This window comes from Argiope bruennichi, chromosome 2 (assembly GCF_947563725.1).
Source record: "Argiope bruennichi chromosome 2, qqArgBrue1.1, whole genome shotgun sequence".
Taxonomy (NCBI): Eukaryota; Metazoa; Arthropoda; class Arachnida; order Araneae; family Araneidae; genus Argiope; species Argiope bruennichi.
In genome coordinates this window covers 104,652,244-104,672,450 of record NC_079152.1, presented here as the reverse complement: position 1 = coordinate 104,672,450, position 20,207 = coordinate 104,652,244, and the positions used below count along the sequence as shown (strand labels likewise).

General features: G+C 28.4%; 1 protein-coding gene across 1 annotated transcript in view; it reads right to left on the bottom strand.

The window, feature by feature from the left end:
- Positions 1–16,714, bottom strand: part of LOC129962270 (cytochrome P450 4C1-like) — a 39,940-nt gene extending 23,226 nt beyond the window's left edge. The window contains exons 1-4 of the mRNA XM_056076015.1: positions 16,685–16,714; positions 13,461–13,490; positions 13,140–13,263; positions 9,696–9,808 (exon numbers count right to left, since the gene is read on the bottom strand). Coding sequence (XP_055931990.1) covers positions 9,696–9,808; positions 13,140–13,263; positions 13,461–13,490; positions 16,685–16,714 — 297 coding nt within the window. The remainder of the gene's footprint in view (positions 1–9,695; positions 9,809–13,139; positions 13,264–13,460; positions 13,491–16,684) is intronic.
- Positions 16,715–20,207: the final 3,493 nt, after the last annotated feature.

Here is a 20,207-nt window from a genome sequence, read left to right as displayed (position 1 = left end):
AAGCTGTACCTAAAGCGGTCATTCCTACGACGGACCACTGTGCTGAGAAGAACATTAGAGATTCATAACAATATGCTGTATGTTTGTAGCTTCATTACATTCTGTACGACGTCTAGGCGTACTGAACACCAAATTATCTAGTTAACCCTTAACTAGGGAGGTGAAATTTTAGAACTTAACTGGGGAGGTGCAGTCTACGAGACCGCATTTCATTTACACTCAAATGAAATATTCTAATGAATGCATTAGTATGAAAAACCAGCAATATATTTTTCTTGATATATAGATATGTTTCAGAAATGTTTCAAAATATATCATTGAAAAAAGTAAATGCGCTGGAACCTACATTTTCTTCTCAAATTACATGTTACAAGAAATAATATTCTTGAAAAAACATATCACTTTCTAGTTTTTAAATCATATTTATTTTTACAGTCTAGGAAGATATATAGAAGACAATATAATAGAAAATTGAACAATTATATGAAAAATAAAAAAAATGACAATGGGTAAAATTGGCCCTTCTTTATCGACTTGTATGACTTTCATAGTATGGTTTTCTGGGACATTTTAAACATACAGTTTAAGAAATAGTATAAAAATCAACCTGTAAATACTGTATATAAATCTCTTGGTATATTAATACATTTTATAAATTTTTCAAAATACATTATCACTAGAAAAATTAATTATGTTTGAACATACATATCAGAATCGGTTGAATGCGAACTTTCATCGAAAAACTCTTCTGTACAATTATCCTTATCATTAAAATCACTTTCTGCTTCATTTAAAAGTGTCTGGAGCACTGCTTCATAATAGGATCAGTAAATTGAATGATATTTCGGGGCCCAAGTTTTAGCGCCATCTGCTAAGCCTTGTTTATCACTGGGACACTAACAGGGAGTTGCGGTCTTAGAGATCGCGCTCAAAGAAATAACAGAATTATTTTATAAAGCATCCGCTGAAATCGATTGAAAAAGTGCACATGTATTGAAGGTCACAAAACAGGAAGCTACAGGGTCAATCCATTCAATTGAGCTAAAAATATAATAGGGGTGACGAAAATCCATCGCTAGCGTTCCCAATTAAGGGTTAAGTTTTGGGAGAAAATTCCATTCATCAATCGAGGCTTTCTGTAGATCCGCAATAGATCTAGACGGTAGAATGCGAGCTGTAATCCGCCGGGCGAGTATGTCTTAGAAATTTTTATTGGCATTCAAATGAGATAGAATCCCAAACGTGTCATAACCTCTTCTTCAAGACATCTGCCCACAATGTTAGCAAGCTGTAAACAGCACTTTATATTCATAAAGAGAAATTTCACGCCCATTTTGTTCCTGAGCAGATGCGCATGTTGTTGCAACATAATTTCCCAATAAATAGAGTCTGGCATGACAAAATCTATTAACACCGGTTAAACCCCCGTGTATGAAAATCAGATGAGAATTTTAATACCCGGATTCTTCAAAAATACAAAAAAAATGTCACTTCTCTACTCTAAAAGTTTCTATTCAAATGTTCTAACAATGATCTACAGTGAGTGGAAAACATTTGAAAGGAATGTGGGCCTGTAGACCATGCTGTTCTAAAAGTCTGAGGAAAATTTAATTTACTGGATCTGGAATACACTTGCATATGACAGCTGTCGTGACAAATGCTGCAGTACGCCTTTTTTTTGAGGTTTTTGCTAAATACCCGTCATAGTCATATCTGTCGTTTAACTTGAGAATGAATAGTATGTGAACGTCTACTTAAGTTTTCATCTTCTTGTAACCGATTCCAACACTTAAACTTGACGCTGCACAATTTCGAGTTCTTCGGGTTCTTTCATTTTTTTACGTTTACTATCCAAATGTCCAAAACTGGCCTAGTTGTTGAGGCTGAGATCTGTGTCAAAGTGTTATTCTCGAAAATAGAGAGCAGATAATGCCAAAAGGCAACTGATGAGATATTCAGACATCATGAGTTTTTTAAATAAAATACAAATTGACAAAATCAGTGCTGTGATCGGGGACGCGGAATATCGTCATATTTTTTTCCATAAAGAATGTACAATGTAACAATATTTTCTTTAAAATGGAAAGTTATAGGAAAGAAGAACTATTGACCACATATTTAAAGCTCTGAGCTTCCTCTTGAAATAAAAATTGGCGAAATTACTAGAATGAATTTGATTTATGAGCTTTATGGAGATTGTTTTATCATACAGAAAGTACACTAAAGAGTATCTTTTCTATGACAGCAAAGAGGTACTTTGAACAAAGAAGTGTTCTTTCAAATATGAAGAGAGATGGTTGTATACGATTTTTAGTGACATATTTCATCCCGTAAAATTGATCAAAATACTCAAAATTTTGTTTTTTGTCTTTTTATAAAACGGAAATTCTCACTGTATTTTAGATTTCAATATTAGACAGCTTTTCCTTCGAGATAAAAATGATACAAGCATTCAGACTTTTTTCCTTTGTACTAATTTTCACTATAATACAAATAACTCATTAGTTTTACTAGTAATTTACTAGTATTTTTTAATCATAATCTACAAATGATTGAAGATTATTAAATTAGTTAGATTTAGATTGCTAAATGAAGCATATTTGCTGCCATGCTTTTGAAATAGTTCCTTCCTCAATTAGAGAGTAATTTCGGTACTTGAAATCGTTTTGTTTTATTACGATGTCAGTTCTTTTGCTATGATAACACAAAAATAAAAGTATTATTATGCGAAATAAAATCAAAATAATATAATTAATTTTTCAGTTTTCTGTGATTTTAATATTAAAATATAAAAATCCACAAAAACAGGTTCCTCCAGTGTAACTGCTTCTCAAAAAAGGACCTATTAATTAGCTATTAGACCTACTAAGTTAGCTTTTCTGTGATAAATCAGTTGTTCTTTTGTGGGGAAAAATGATTTACTCGTTGTAAGTAAAATTCCATATTTAAAAAAAGCTGAATATTAAATCATTGCTATAAATTGCAAATCATGGCAAGTCAGGATTATTCGATTAATGATAGCCAAATTTGAAGAAACAGACTAGTTTAAAGTTCATTCTGCAAGAAGAAAAACCTTTTTCCGGTGTAATAGACAAGGTTGCACTTCAAGTGGAAGAGGGGAAAAGCTTCCAAAATGCAGATTAATACCTTTGTCCATTGTGAAGCAGAAGAAATGGATATGCCCCGTTCAACTGCCAAGAAGATCAAATGAAGCATTCTCCAGTATTATCCCCACAATTTTCGAATTGCGCAGAGGTTGCTTTCAGATGTTTTCGAGACTCTATACCAGTTCTCACATCAATATCTTGCTAATTCTGAGAATAATTTAGAATATGCTTGGAATACTCACAACTGTATATTTAAATGCTTTTTTTAGGGTCTAAGTCCGATCACATGCAAATTGAAATTTTCAGTAATATATAATGGAAAGGTTTGAAAACAGGATTGAAATCAGATATTCAAAATGCAAGAGCATAAAACATAAAAATATGTATGCAAAATATATGTAAACAAACACACAGAAATTACAGTATAAATAATACGTCGAAATGCTGTTAATAAATTGTTACGGATTATTTCAATTCCACTACTACGTCCGTAAATTCATCGGGTTTGCTTGTAGTGGGTGTATGGTGGGAACACAATCAGCAGGCCTCAATAGAAAACAACGACGACTTTTATTAAATACGAAGACACAGACGACGAATACAAAGACAACTACTTACAGCCGAGACGTACACACAACAGCACACTACACAGCAGCACATAAAGCTGCCAAACAGAATTCAGCAGGCGAGAGAATCTTCGGAGCTTCGCTCTACGGTCTCCCCTAACGGCTGAAATTATCCCTGTCTTCTCACTTTAGCTGTATCCAACTGCCGACTCACTACTACACGATTGACTACTCCACACACGACACGACGCTGCTTTTACAATAAACGCCAGGACTCGGCACACAGCAATTCAGCACTCGCTTGAGCTCCAACGCTGAGCACAACCGTGACCTCCGAGAAACAAGGCCTGCTGACTCTACCAGTCGCTGCTGCATGAGTCATCGCTGCTAGCCGATCAAGAAGACGTTTAACAACCGTCACTCTGCACATTTTCTGCACGAAGTGAACGACGGCTGGCGTTTATAAGCCTTCATTTTTTTCTATTTTTATATTTATTTCGTGATCCAAGACGGTGTTATATTGAAATGGATGAGACGCAAAAGCAAGTTTAGGATACAAGTTATTGAAAGTAAGTGTATTTCTTTTATAATCCTCAATATAAACTTAAAGTGTTATTGAATCTGTTACTGTTAAGCCTATTTGTTCATCACGTTCTGTTTTAACAAGAGAATATAATTACGATTTAATTTTTCAATATTATTTGTTCTCTCAATGATCTAGCGTTGATTAAGAATAAACTTAATGAAATAAGAATAAATACCTGTAATCTATTTATACAGACTCTCTATTTCTTTATGTCAAAAATCGAATCAATTTTTAGACTATCATTTGTTTATCTATGATAGTCCTGTCAGGGTTCTTACTTATTCGATTCTTATTCATAATTTTGGTAGAAAAATTCTGTTTAAATAAGCTCTTTATTAAATTTTTTCATCGATTAATCTCAAGCCTATCTTTTATTTACTATTTAGTTACTTACAATTTATAAAGTTGCATCCATTATCTCTTAAGTATTTTTAATCATGACAGTGAGTTTTATTTTTAAAGTTACAATGGATATTAATATCACTATGAATATCTATAAAGAAAGAAATTTATATTACTTTATTTAAACTTTTATTTTAATTAAATCATTTATTTTTTGGTAAATAAACTTTAATTTTTCTTTAAAAAGAGAGAAAGAGAGAGAAATTGCTGTATGCAATTCCAAAATATTTTACCATTACAAAGAATTCTAAGGTTAGCAAAAATTAGCATTGATAATTAATACGTTTTAATATTTTGAAATAGTTCCAATTATTTTTAGGTGTAAAATATTATAATTTGTGTTAGTTACTGTCTTAATTTTTGTAAAAAAAATTAATGTCATTCTGATTTAATAAAAATTTATTTAAGATGCATTAATTTTAGTTCAATCCTAGCTTCACTATTTTGTTAATGTAAAATATAGACCACTCAGATTTATTTTTTAAAAAATAAAGCATGAAAATAACTGATTTTTAAGCAGTAGTTTAAAACATTTTTAGAACTTAAAAAAAAATTTCTCTTGATTTGTAGGTTTATAAATATAAAATGTTGTTCTACATGATAGCGAATTTTTTTTTTTTTTCTTTTTCTTTCAGGTATGTGAAAGACATTTTAAAGATGGTGAAGTGCTTTACAGAACTACTTTCTACAATGAAAGTACTAGGAAAACACTATCTGCTCCTCTGAAGAAGCCCAGGCTGAAAGAAAATACTGCGCCAAGTATTTTTCCTGGCTGCCCAACATATTTCTCATCATCAACATCCTCAATTCGAGAGAGTCCTTCAAAAAAGAGGCAACGATTAGAACAAGTCCAAACTGAACATTCCATTATTGAAAACTTAAATTCCAAACAGGACTATGACAGCAAGACTGCATTTACTAATTTTAATGAATTAAAAAATGTATTAAAGACCATACCTTTTTTTTCCTTTTGGACTATTATTGAAAAGAATGAAAATATGTTATTCATCCACCTATCTGTTAATGATGGCATTCCTAACATAACATTGATTCCTACCATTAACATTGATCTATTTTTAAATGCATCATTTATGGGAGAAAGGATTTTGAAACATGTGCAATTCCCATTACCAATTAAAGTTAATAATATAAATCAAATATTAGATATTCTTGATTATTATGAAAAGGATCCCTGTGATAGATTATCAAGTCCATTGAATGTCAAAATTAATATTATTGAATCTATCATCAAAAATTCAGAAGATGTATTTACTGACTAATGTAAATTTTTCTTTGAATTTTTTCTTGAGTAATTCATCTGCTGAAGTGTAAACCTGAATTCCTTCTTTATATAGTACCTTTAATGAACCATTTTTTATATAGTACCTTTTTCATATAGTAATGAACCTTATTTATATAGTACCTATTTCATATAGTAATGAACTTTTTTTATATAGTACTTATTTCATATAGTAATGAACCTTTTTTTATATAGCACATAAAAATAATTGTTTATTAATCACCTTTCAATAGTATTTCTATTTTGTATATGTATGAGTTCTGAATAATTGTATTTTTTTCTTGCTATTATGTTGAAATAAATAAATGTTTACTGATATATTTCTATTTTGTATATATGTATTCTAAATAATTGTATTTTTTTATATAGTACATAAAAATAATGGTTTATTAATCACATTTTAATAGTATTTCTATTTTGTATATATATGAGTTCTGAATAATTGTATTTTTTTCCTAGCTATTATGTTGAAATAAATAAATATTTACTAATATGTGTCTTCATCTGGTTCATATTTTATAATTTCTTAATTCATTCATATTTATTAACTAAAATACGTTATTTCTTTATACAAGTACAGCTCATAGATTTGCTATATTTTTTTAAACAAACATTTCTAGTAAAAAAAATTTAAATCCAATATTTATATAAAGCATTAAAAAATGAATGAATAATCTCATTATGTTACTAATCAAATTTTTTGTTTACAGAAATTTTATTTCCTATATATAAATCTTTTACTAGTTAATTAGCTTCCTTTTTTAAAAAAAAAATTCCTGAGAACTAAAAAGTTTCCATTTTAAAGAAAATTTAATGTAAACATCTATTTTACACAAACACATAATAAATAATTCGTAAATAAGCAATTATTATACACTTATTTAATAATTCGGTGAATGTGTTTTTAATAACGAAACTTGTCAAGAAAATGTGATATTCAATATCGGAAATTCTCAAACCGCGATTGTAATTATTTAAATGTCAATTTTTTAAATCAAAGTAATATTTTGTAATTAGTATCTATGCAATTATTTGATAATTTAGAGATTTGGCGAAAACTGTCGAGGAAGCATAACGCTATACATCGCAAGTTACGCGTTATGTTAATCTCCATCCTTCTCGGAGCATCCGCCTAGCGGTGATGACTCATTACAACAGCCAGCAGGCTTTTTCTCTCGGAGGTCATGGCACAACGCTAGTTTTTCGCTGTTGTTTTGTTATACTCTCGACGATTCTTTACTTGTCTACTACTCCGACTACAATTCCTTGAGGTTGAGGTTGCCGGCCTTTTATAGTTCCCGGGAGGCGGGCCGAGCAGGTTCGGGGTCAATCATTCGTATCTTTGTCCCTATTGGATGGATTGCTAACATTCTCGAAGTTTCCAGCAATATCTATTTTGTCAACAAAGTCGCCAAATATGTGCCAAAATTGTCGAAAAGCTTTGGGATTACTGACATGGTACCCAATCAACATCTAATACAGCTGATCTTAAAACCATCTTTTCAGTAATTCAACTAACCGTGCTGGGTAACAAATTTACAGGCTTGTAACAATATGTACAAAATGTTGTAATGGATGATTTTCTCTGAACAAAGGCAGAGAATGGGGAATAACTTTAATGTTTCCATGTTTAATCATGTAAGTTAAAATTAAATTCAAAATTACTAGCCTCTAATCTTCTCTGAAGAGGAGGAATAAATTCCTCAGTGAATAGCACATTATTCAATATTTGATTAAAGCTATAATTAAAAACTTTATAATTATAAATATACTTAAAATACGGTTTGAGGATGCCCATGGGAATCAAATCAACTCATTTTGTTGTTTATGTGGCACTTTCATTGTCATAAATTCCTGTTTGATCTCGAATAAAAAAAGAAACAAAATGAAAAGAAAATTATACGCCTCTGTTTTGAAGAAAACTCAGATTAACTTCAGATTTAACAATTATTCGATTTCTAGAATTAATGTTATTTATGGCATATTAAGATGAATGTTAGTAGGAATTAGAAAATCCGTATTGAATAATACGGATTTCGTTGTAATCACCATATGTAACGTTGTAATGTGTATTTACTGTCTTATTTATTCTCGACCTATATTTCTTCGTAGAATTTAGTGCAAGAGGTCTAACTATTCGATCGCAGGACAAAGATATGCATCGTTGTTTGGAATAAAATTCCCCGGATCTGCAAGCAAGTTTGAGCCTTTCAAGCATCATGATTTACAGAAACACGTATCATCAGCCTCCACTTCCTGAATATGTGACTTCCCCATCTTCAAATCAAAATATGATTTGTCATTTGAAGTATGATCAAGTGTTATTTTTGACTTTGAGGACATTTTAAACATCTAAAAAGATCCAAGAACTTTACATGGTATTAAAGACAGCATTCACAATATGTTCATAGCATTTTCTAGAACACATTGCTATCAACTATAAACATACTATCTTGCTAATCTAGATGGATGTGGAAAATGATACCCAACATGGATCATGTTTTGGTTGTAATAATACTTCTAATCTATCGTAAATATAACTAAATATGCAGTTAATAAATGTATTCTCTGACTAAGAAATTTTGAAATAATTTTTTCCCTCAAACATTCCATTAATATAATGAACATCATTATCAATGATTCCTTCTGCCATATTTCCATCATGTTATCATTCCTTTAATATGTTTTGTACAAAATATCATACCTTTCTGAACAATAGTTTCTTTTATTTACAACCATTAGATTGAATCGTTTAATTAAGGACATCCTGTACATAAAGCAATAGATGTTGAAATTCGAAAATATTCTTTGTGGCGAATACCAAAGATACATTCTAACTTAAATATAATTTCGAAGCAAATTTGAAGAACAGTTTCAGAGAAAAATTTGTGTGAACATCACATCTGCACAATAGTATAGAGAAAAGTATGAATGCTGGATATTATTGTCGGAACATTATCAATCTCCAACTTTTTAGATAAAAAAAAAGCATAAATGTATCAGTAACAAGTTTTAATTGTATTTTAGAAGGAAGATCGAAAACATCAACTCCCCCAACGATTTTTCCCATGCTGGAACAAAATCGCAGAAAACTAAAAGAACAAATCAATATTATTTAATACACTTTCCGGTTCAGGTTTAAATTATGGGAGGCACTTCATTTAAAATCCAAGCAATAGAAATATTATTTTAGTTCCAAATGACAAACTGCATTAAACGTCGAATGAAGTAACTCAAGTGCCTATGCCTTATTTCAACAGTTTAATACTTAGGCACGAAGTAGGATACATTACATTAAAGATGCTTTCAGTTATAATTAACTTATAAGTTCTTTTGATCATGTTGAATTCCGATTATCACAAATTATCACAAACACTTACGCTAAAACAAATAAGTGAAGATCAATAGTTGAATTGTTGAACAAATACTGTAACATTGAATAATCAATATGAAAACTTAAAATAAAAAATATTTCAAAGTGAAATAAAAAAAAAATACTTCAAGAAATTCTGTAGAAAATGACGAACAATTTGATATATCACATTAAATAAACTTTAAGTTAGAATAAGCATATAAATTTTATCCATTATGTTGAATTCTTTATCATTAATACTGACACACAAACAAATGATTATAGATCAGCAGTTAAATGCTGAAAAAGTGCAACAATTTTAAATAATCATCTGAAAGTTTAAAAGTTGAAACATATTTCAAATTGACATAAAAATTTTTACTTGAAGTAATTCTGGAGAAAATAAGGAAACGACCGGTTGGGGTCCAACCCAGAAACAGTGGAGTCCCTGTCTTTGAAATAGGAGATTAGTCCCTACTATACGCTCTGTTATATCTATCAAAAAGAAAACAGTATATATAAATACTTCTTTTAAATAATTTTTCAAGAGATTTTCATTTTATGCTATTCACTAGATAAAGTACATTAAAGAAAAAAATTATTGATGTAATCAGAGAAATAGTAATAATAGCAAAATTAACCCCAAATTCGGTCCAATAAAAGTAAAAGAATCACAAAAATTTATTGTTTTCAGTGTTATTATCATTAGCTGCATTTCCAGAGATGAACTAATCAATGTCTTATGAGTATAAACGAGTATGCAGGGTTTGTTGATTAGCAAAAAATTCAATTAAGATGTTTGTGGTTAATTAAGCTTCATAACTTCTTCCTCAAACTATTTTGAATTTTCAAGTTTTCATAAACATGTAACTCGCATTCTCTTAGAAATATCAAATTGTTCTCTCCATTATGCTATGGACTTCATTAATTTTTTTTTTCAAATCACTTAAAGTGTAAACTTAACTCACTTAATTTAAAATGGGAAGTGAAATTAATAACTCACATAAATCTGAAATCGGAGGTAAATACATTTAAAGTAATCTAATAAATTTTTGATGGATGTAAATATACTCAGAAAAAATATAAGAATACAAAATTAAAACATTGAGCATTGAAACTTCGTACTTGCTACTTAAGTATATTTTAATTTATGTAATATTTCAAATGAATATTCAGTGAAATTTTTTTCTGATTCTATACGCAATGGTTATCCTAGAATAATTAAGCAGTTTTAAATCTGAAAAAATTATTATGATTGGATTTATACATATAATCATATTAAGGAAATGAGCAACAATATTTTGAAAATTGATGAATTTCTTTTTCTAAATAAGTTGGTGAAGAATAAAATAAAATCATTTGAATAAACCTGCTGGAAGTTAATATTTCCCAAGAGGTAAACAGATGCTCTACTGCACTTTTTGTATTTTCACTTTTAGCATTTCTTATAATAGGAAAATAGATTTGCGTATAAAAAAGTTTGTTATATTTAGCTAAATGTGGAAAAAATTATGAAAGTCAGAGAAAACTTTTGCTTGTGTATAAGAGTGTTAGAATTAATAATAGAAAATAAATAAGAATAGATAAAAATATTCAAAAAAGTTACGAGGCCGATGAACAATTTTAAAAAAAGATACAAATAATCCTAATGTCCTTAAAAATTAATAAGAATTTATTAAAAAAAATTACCATTTAATTATTACTTAAATAAGTATAAAAAAGTAATAATAATAAAAAGTAAATATAAGTATTACATAAAGAAGTATAAAAATGTATAAGAATATTGTCTATAATTTTTTTAAAATATAACAATAAATTTCTTTAATCTAATTTTAGACGCACAATCTAGCAGCGTTAAAAAATGAATACACTAAAAAAATACTATTTTTTAAAATTCAAAAATTATCTTTTTTTTTGTTGTTGTTGTTTGTTTAATTTTGCAGAAATGAAAAATAATTGGATCAACATATTTATTAATAATTCAATAAATAATTATATATGGAAAAATATATAATTATTAGAAAAAAATAATCGCATGTATACATTTTTCTAAATATATCGAGTGTCAAGTCACTTGTTTCTGATTGCAAATAGAATAGAATTAAAATTGTGCGCAAATTAGAATTTCTGTTTTTTTATTTTCATATAGATATAAGTTTTATACATTTCATTCGCATATGATGAGGAAAGAATTTTCTTTTTCCATTTTAAACTGCCAAATTGTTTATCGGTACTTCATGATAAACACAGCTAGATGCAACAACTTGTGGAAGATTTAAAAAGAGAAAACTAAAAGAATTTAAACAACTTCCTGAGGGTTTTTTTTATTATTATTATTTCCTCTGAAAAATGATGAATGAAAAAATTCGACTCTAAAATATATGGTTGTCAACCCATTTTCAATTACCATAATTTCTACAATAAAATCTCAAAAATGTTTATATTAATGTGATTCTATGCAAAATATAATCTAGACTTGAACCTGAGAATTTCGGACAATCGATGAAAATATCGATTTTCTAATTTTGAGTGAAAACTGAGGCTTGAGCCTTTGATTTATTAATCTCAAAATTTCAAAATAATCGGATAAATATTTAGTGAGATATGAAAGCCATTTAATTTTTTTTCCTTGAAGTAAAAAGCAGGACAGTTGTTTGAGATGGCAACAGTTAAATTTTTGTTTGTTTACAATTTTGCTTCTTTCGTTTTTCTTTTCGATTGAATTTTTCACTGATAATTAAAATTATCTTCAAAATGAATAATTTCGTTTGAAATGGTGTAGAAATGTCTCAATGTCAACGGTCTTCAATGAAATGGTCTAGATTTTTTACTGTGTATTAATAAATATTTGATAAATAGAAGTGAAGAGAAGTGAATAAATATTTTGACTAAAAAAATTGTATCAAATAAAAACAAATGAACATTTTCTTATTTTACACTTATGATAATGGTCCTTAATAAATATGTAAATAAATTTGATATCTTAGGACTTACAAATGCCATCTTATTGCTCTAAGGAAAAACTAGCTTGATATGAGTTGCTTTTATTACAATTTTATTGTGTTGAAACTTTAAAGCTGTTTTTCTCCATTTGCTTTTTTCCAAAATTCTGTCAGCTACAAAATGTTAAAAGTCAATCACATTTTATTGTAATTATATGAAATTTTTTCTGCTCACTCTTAAATGCATGCTTAATAGAATCAGGGCTGGATTTGTAAAAGTCTGATTACATTTTTTTTTTTTTTCTAAAACTGTTCAAAATGAAAAATTCTGATATTTTCCAAAAAAATTCACAACACTTTAAGCAACATTTTTTTTAAACTAAAATAGATGCCAAAACTTATATTCCTAATTTTGTTAAATAAGTTGTGAGGTCTCTTCAAAAAAAAATTTGGAGGAAAAAATATTGGGTAGAAGCATTTTTATAAAAAGCTTAATATTTATTAAAAATTTAAAATATTCAAATTTATGCCTTTTAAATCAGAAAAATATTTTAGAAATTTCAGTTTCTGAACAGTTAACATCTATGTATTACATTTTTTTTTTTTTTTTTTCAAAATTGGGGAAAAAAATTTTTGCTTATTGAGTGCCCTTGATCTAGATTATACACAAGCTGGTTGAATGGTACTTTACTTATTTGAATTTCAATTTTGCTATCGATCATTATTTCAATTTGAAATAATACTTAAAATACAGAATAATAAATATATAAATTTATCAAACAGTGCTTAAGTAATTACTCAAGAAGTAAAAAAGTTTTTTTTTTTAATTTATAAAATATAGACTCAATACGAAATAATTTGTCATATACAATTTGTATACTTACTAGCATTTGGATTACGGGCTTTTCTTTTTCTTAAGACCGGTTTTAATAAATATCCAAAATTTCTTCTCAGAAAATGTGGTTTATTTCCTGGTAACTTTTTAAGGTGATGAAATCGGATGATGTCCTTCAAAAATGATTGAATGCAAAGTATGATAATAATTATTAAAATAGCAAAACTTAAATCTACTATTTCCATTGAAACAGAATATAATATTTCGAAATAGAAATTTTTTTAATGAAAAAATTATTATAATAATCAAAATTTTGAATTTACGAACTCTATTTTTCTAAATCGAATTTAAATAATCCCGAACCACTTACATAACTTAATAAAATGACTATCTGAACTTGCTAGAAAAACCAAAAAATCAAAAACCAAAATTAAAACTCTTATTTATACCCTTTCCATATACTTTTACAGCTGTTAGAACAATTTGTTTGAAAATTCTAAAATTCGCTGAAAGATAGATTGTCATCTTTTTTTATTTTGTTTTCAGATTATTCATTTGAGAGTGAATGACAGATTTCTTCGCATTTTCTTTCCAAAGGATAATTTTATCATCATTTGGACAAGTTGACATTTTTCGATAGAAAATTGAAAAATTCATTGTTCTTCAATTGCTTAGGTCTTATCATAGTATAAAAAAATGTTCTAGTAATGCGCTGTAATTCTGTAAGAAATATTAATTTTGACGAAATAATTGATATTCCTAAAAGTTAAAATTCCGTGCCGGTTAACATTTCCATTAAAATAAATTTCGAAAATCTGTTAAAGTATTTTCATTAAAAACATTTTCAAATTTCATAAAATTGAATTTCAAGCATTTAATAGCTGTAACATTTACTGTTATAAACAATTTTTAAAACGTTCAAGAATTAAAAAAGTTACAGTTTTTTAGCAACTGTATATAGTTTTTACAAATAACGAAACAAATGTGGAATATATATCTCTCTTTAGTAATCTCGCATACAGTAGTATCAAAACTCAAAATATGTTAAAAAGATAATAATTTGAAAATGTAAAAAAAAAATCAGAAGTTGATTCCTTTTTGCCAAGAATTTCAGATATCTATGTATTAAAAGTAAGAAGCGAAACCGATGAACTCATCACATAGCTCCAACCTCGTCAGTTTTTGTTTCCCACAATATTTCATAATCTCTATATGCGTCATCAAAAGTCAATTGCTTTACACCAAACTCTATTTTTGAGAGAAATAAAAAAATTAAAAAAATACTACATTTCTTACATTTTTTATGTGTAAACCCGAGAAATGACTCTAAAATGATTTAGACTTTTTTTTTTCAAATGAATCCCATTTCATGTCCCATATATGATTATGATCCCATCTACGATTATTTACACCTCTTCCTCTTCATTTCGAGACATACTATAAAATAAAATTTTGTAATATGTCTCAAAAATTATTATAAAATTTTCGTTCACAATTTCAACAACTAAGTTCATTTTGTTAATTTTCTTCGTCAACTAGACGACTTCAGAGTTTTAAAGTATGGCTAAACAATTTAATATGCTACCCTTATTGTGCAAGTATAATTTAAAATAATGCTTTTATTTACTTATGTATCAAAAAAATTGAATAGGATTGAATGGCAAAAAATTGCATTAGCATGTACGAAAAAAATTGTCAAATTCAATACAATGGTTCTGGATGGTAGACTGGCATTTTGGTTTTGCAAGTTATTGTAACATTTTGGCCGTAAGGTCGAATTAATAAACAATTCATTTTAAAAATAATAAATTTTTTTTCATGGTAATATCCAAATTTATTGCTGATGTTATAAAATGTTAATTATTAGTATCACTGAAAGTTATTAAAAATTTATTGCTTCATGATAATTATATTTTATGGAGATATTTCGAATTAGATAATAACCCAATAGCATTGCTGTTTAATTTTGTAAAGAAATCCAGTAATATTGCAGAGAATCATGCGCTTGGGAAATGTTTTTAATATTCTTATATTCTGGGAAGCCTTTATTCGGAAAGAGGCATAATTAGTGAAAAAAAAATACTAAAATAGAATTTACTTAATTTTCTTAAATATACATTTTAACATTGTTTCATATATTTGTAATATTTAAAAAAATCTTACATTTATACATTTTTATTGTCAAGACAGCAAAACAAATGAAATATACAGGATGGAATGCTATGATACCATTTTCTTCTTTAAGAAAGGAATTGAACTATACTTATAGGAATACTTATAGGAATGCTTGCATATTTGTCATTAATTAAGTGAGGTTTCAAAAGGTTATTTGAAGGGTTTAGGGAAGAATTTTTTGAGGTCTTTTAAGTCTAAGATTAGGGTCATACATGGGAATTACATTTACTGCCTCATTTCCAATGTTTCTAGATTGTTATGAAAGTTGGCTGCAAGTTTTCTTATGAATTTATTAAAGGAGAGATAGCCAATTGCTTTATAAATTTCAGAGTTAGAGAAGTAAAAAGGTGTCTTACATACAAGGTGTCAAAAATTAAAACACCCCTTCTCTGAGCTCTCTATGTAGCGAACTATTCACGAGTAAAGGCTCCAAAATTGTTGTACATACTATTCATGGGGGAACGGGTTAAGCGAAAATAAATTGTTCCACAAACACCATTGGATGGCGCTGTACAACAGAAAATATGCTGAAAAGACACAAATAATCACAAAAAATAAGCATATGCGGGAATGGAATTTTTCCTTTTTAATTTCTATTGCTGATATAAAAAAAGAAAAAAAAAAGTGAAGAAACTTAAACTCTCATTTTAGCTGCAATTTTGCACTGTAAGCAAAAATATTTGCATAAATCCTTAGTTTGCAGCCACTATTTTGGACAAAAAAGGGGATAAAACTGGGAAGATGGCAATCTTATCAGCGACGGCTATTCGAGAGTGCCGTCGGCTTAAGAATTTACGCAAAAGGACCATTACTTCCCCAAGCTATCAAGAGAATGATCGGTAGTTTCAAGAAAACTAGAGATCTTAGAATTCAATCGGGTCAAGGACGCAAATCGATTCGTTCAGTTGTTGTTGAAGATATTGCCATGCTATTCTTGAACAATCAATGCATAAGTGACAGTGCACATGCAATGTCACAGTACTTGGATGTTTTCTCTACTGTACAGTGTTGAACGCACTGAGAAAAATGGTGCATTTTTACCCATACAAAATTCGTTACAATCAACAGTTGTTGCTCATTAACAGGGAGAAGCGACTGGCCTTTGCATTGACATTTCGGACTTTCTGTCTACATGAAGCACATTTCCATTGAAGTGGAACATTCAACACCCGTAACTGCCGCATATGTGATACAAAAGGCTCTCGTACCTTCCAAGGTATTCTACTTCATTCACCAAAAATAGCAGTCACACATTGATATAGATTCACAGTCACATTCATTCTTGGACCTTTCTTTTTCGAAGAGGTTACGCACAATCTCCCTGTGACATGCACCGTGATGACCAGGAGGTACCAAAAACATGCTCGAAAATTTTGTTGTACCTCAAATGCAACAGCTCCAAAGTCTTGATTCAATTACCTCTATGCAAGACGGAGCGCCTTCACACATTGTGTAAAACAGTTTCTATGGCAACATTTTACTAATGATAAAGTAATTAGTCATACGTTTCCAACAACCCAGCTATCTTATTCTCCAGATCTCAATCCCTGTGACTTTTGGCTGTTGGATCTTGGTAACCTTGGCAGATTCGAAAGACAGTATCACTTTGCATGTGAGAAGCATTTCAATCCAAGGTTATCCGCAATTAAACTATCCACAGAATGCAGATTTTACATCTTGAAGAAGGGAACCATATGGAGCAATTTTTCCTTCATCAACGAGGCCCTTGTGGTTGAATGTTTGATGCGTTCGAATAAAATGTGTTATAAATGTGTATATTGTGTCTTTTCAGAACATTTTCTGTTGTGCAGCGCCATCTATCGGTATTTTTGAAAATATTTTTTTCTCGCTTATTCCTTTTCCCCATACCATGAATAGTATGTAAAATAATTTGGAACCTTTACACTTGAGTAGTTCGCTGTATAGAGAGCTCAGAGTAAGGTTGTCTCAATTTTCCCCACTGTATATTATTGATTTTGTAGCTTTTCTAACAGTTTAACATTGTTTTTGGCAGCATATACTCACACAGGGCAGACATAAGTAAGTACTGAACGCAAATAGGCTGAGTAAATAAGTAATTTATTTTCCCTATTTATAAGTGATGTATGGAATATTATTTTTTTAGTTTTAATAACGTTAATCGATATTTTCCATTTATCGTACCAGCCTTTAAGACTTTTTAGGTGATGATTAAGGGCAATATGAATATATATCGAATTGTTATTTTTTGCTAGAATCGCGGTGTCGTCGGCAAAAATTAAAAAACGCATATAAAATTGCTTAGAAATGTCGTTAATGAAGATGAATTCTAACGAGATTCTAATGGTTCCAGCTAATAGTGTCGGCATCTATTAGATTTTTTATTAATCATATTTAGGAAATAATTAATTAATTTGTAATTAATAATTTATTGGAAATAATAATAATTAATTGAAATGAATAATTTACCGGGGAAAAAATAAAATAATTTCATTTCTAACAATTTTTTTAAGTATATATTTGTAATATTATTTTTTCATTTCTTTCATTCAATGTCTTGATCCTGCTTTCATAACAATTTTACTCTCATTTTCCCTGTAACAACATAAAAAGGTGCCAGATTTTGTAAAATTATACAACATAAACATCCGTCCAATTAGCAAAAATATGCATCATTTGTCTTTTCATTAGTTTTTTTTCCCACTTTTTATTCATATAGCTTTCCTTTCAACTTTTAAATCATTTCATTCTAGCAGAATTTTATTCTTTAGTCTCTTCCACATTCAGAATTGAAACAGTGATTTTCCTCTTTAATGATAGTCACTGTCTGCAATAAAGGATATATATATATATATATATATATATATATATATATATATATATATATGGATACGAATCAAGCATCCATGAAATGTTCATTTAAACACAAATTTCATTTATAAATTTCAAATATTGCAAGATTTTTGTATTTTGGATAATTTATAATTTTACAGTATGATCACAGCATGCATTTTAAATGAAGTCAACGCTTTCTCAAAATACACAATATTATTTGTAATATATTGCATTGATGCTTCACTGAAATAAGATTTTTAAAGACCGAAACCTTCTTTATTAAATGGTAGATTAAAAAGAAAATGAATTTTAAAGTTGCACTCACTCTTACCTAAACACCTGCTAATAAAGACTTCCTGCTACTGTCTGGTTCTTCAAAAGATGAGTATAATACATGTAAATTCTTAAGTAACAATGATGATTTCATTTATCAAGTGTTTTAGATACATTACTCATCAGATTTCAATGTCTAGAGTAGAGTCATTTATATGTTTTTTGTATCCTAAGGACAGCTGAAAAATAGAAGATAATATTTTTATGCTTAATATTGTATATATATATATATATATATATATATATATATATATATATTATGTGAGACAAAAAAAAAGAAAAGATTGATAAGAAAAACAAAATTTTAATAGAATAGGAAATTGCCATTTTTTAAAGAAAGATACATTTTTGAATTTTGCTAAGAATTTATTGGGTTAAAATGAAAATCAAGAAACTCAAGGGGAACTGCAATCCCGTTAATTTTGCTACGATTTTTAAAAATTGAAATTGCAAAAAGGTTTCCCTACCTTGCTACAAGTATTTTTGTTTTTATAGAAATCAATACAAACAATAGCTTGTAAAGTTTATATAGAGGCAAATCTATTGGAAACTTTTTTTAAGGATTTTGAATTCGCTTACATTATAAAGCAATTAATTACTATGACGGAATGGTAATAAAAACCCTCCATGCTAAAAAATTCAAGTGTTTATTAATATCTGTTTTTATGCCATAGAAACTTCAAAAATAAAAATTCGGATGCAGATATTTACAATTTTAAAAAAATAAAAAGCTAATGAGTGAATTGAAACTAAGTTTTAAATTAACTTTTAATTATTTAATTTTTTCTTGGAAGGAGAATTTTTAATATTCCTAGTAATTTCTTATATTAATAATTTCGTCCAACATGGATTTAGACTGCAAGATTACAAGAAAGCCCTTTAAGTTCCAAGGCTGTATAAAATGTCTGAATCATGTTTTAAAGAAGAAAAAAAACTTTTAGTACATTTTAAAATCGGATTCAATAAAGAAAATAAATTTAATCTTTGCAGACACGATATGGAGAAGATACAGTATTCTTTACCAAAAATGCCTTTCATTTTTTCGTCACGGTACATTTCTATGGATTTTGATAAGTGTTCCGCTCAAAAATTCTTAATAATTATAAAGATTTCTTACGGATATTTCTGAATCTTTATTTTTATTGAAGATTATAAACATAATTTATCTATTTGTTGCATTAGCTGAAATCTACTCTTATGTAAAAATGATATGACTAGAGTACAATAATCGTGCATGATGTTTCTTCTATTAGCATCATCATGAATTAGTTTAAACATCTTTTAAAATAATATAAGTTTCTAATCGTTGAGAGAGGAAGAAGTAAATCTTAGTATAAATTCTTTGAAGAAAAATGTATTGAGTAAATATTTATTTTCCTTTCTCAAAAAAATTAGCATTTACAAGAAACAAAAACTATAAGAAATTTTCTATCATATTTTGAATCAAGTAATAGTAATAATGCAAATAATTTATTATTATAACCTTTTATTTGCAAGTACGATCTATTTTGCGGTATAAAGCTAGAAATAGTATATAAAGATCACCTTGACATGATATAACATAGGGAAGTGAAATTACAACCATCTTAAGTTCATTAAAACTACAAATCTTGTTTATAAAACTTGGACTAAAACTATTAAATCATGGATAAAACTAAATACATTTAAAAACTTAATATTAGAAGGAAAACGTGAACTTGTCAGTTGAAATGTGTCAATTAAATCAGCTGTAATTTTAGCACATTTCGAAACTAATGAATACTTAAGGAGCATCGTAACTAAGCTAAATTATCGT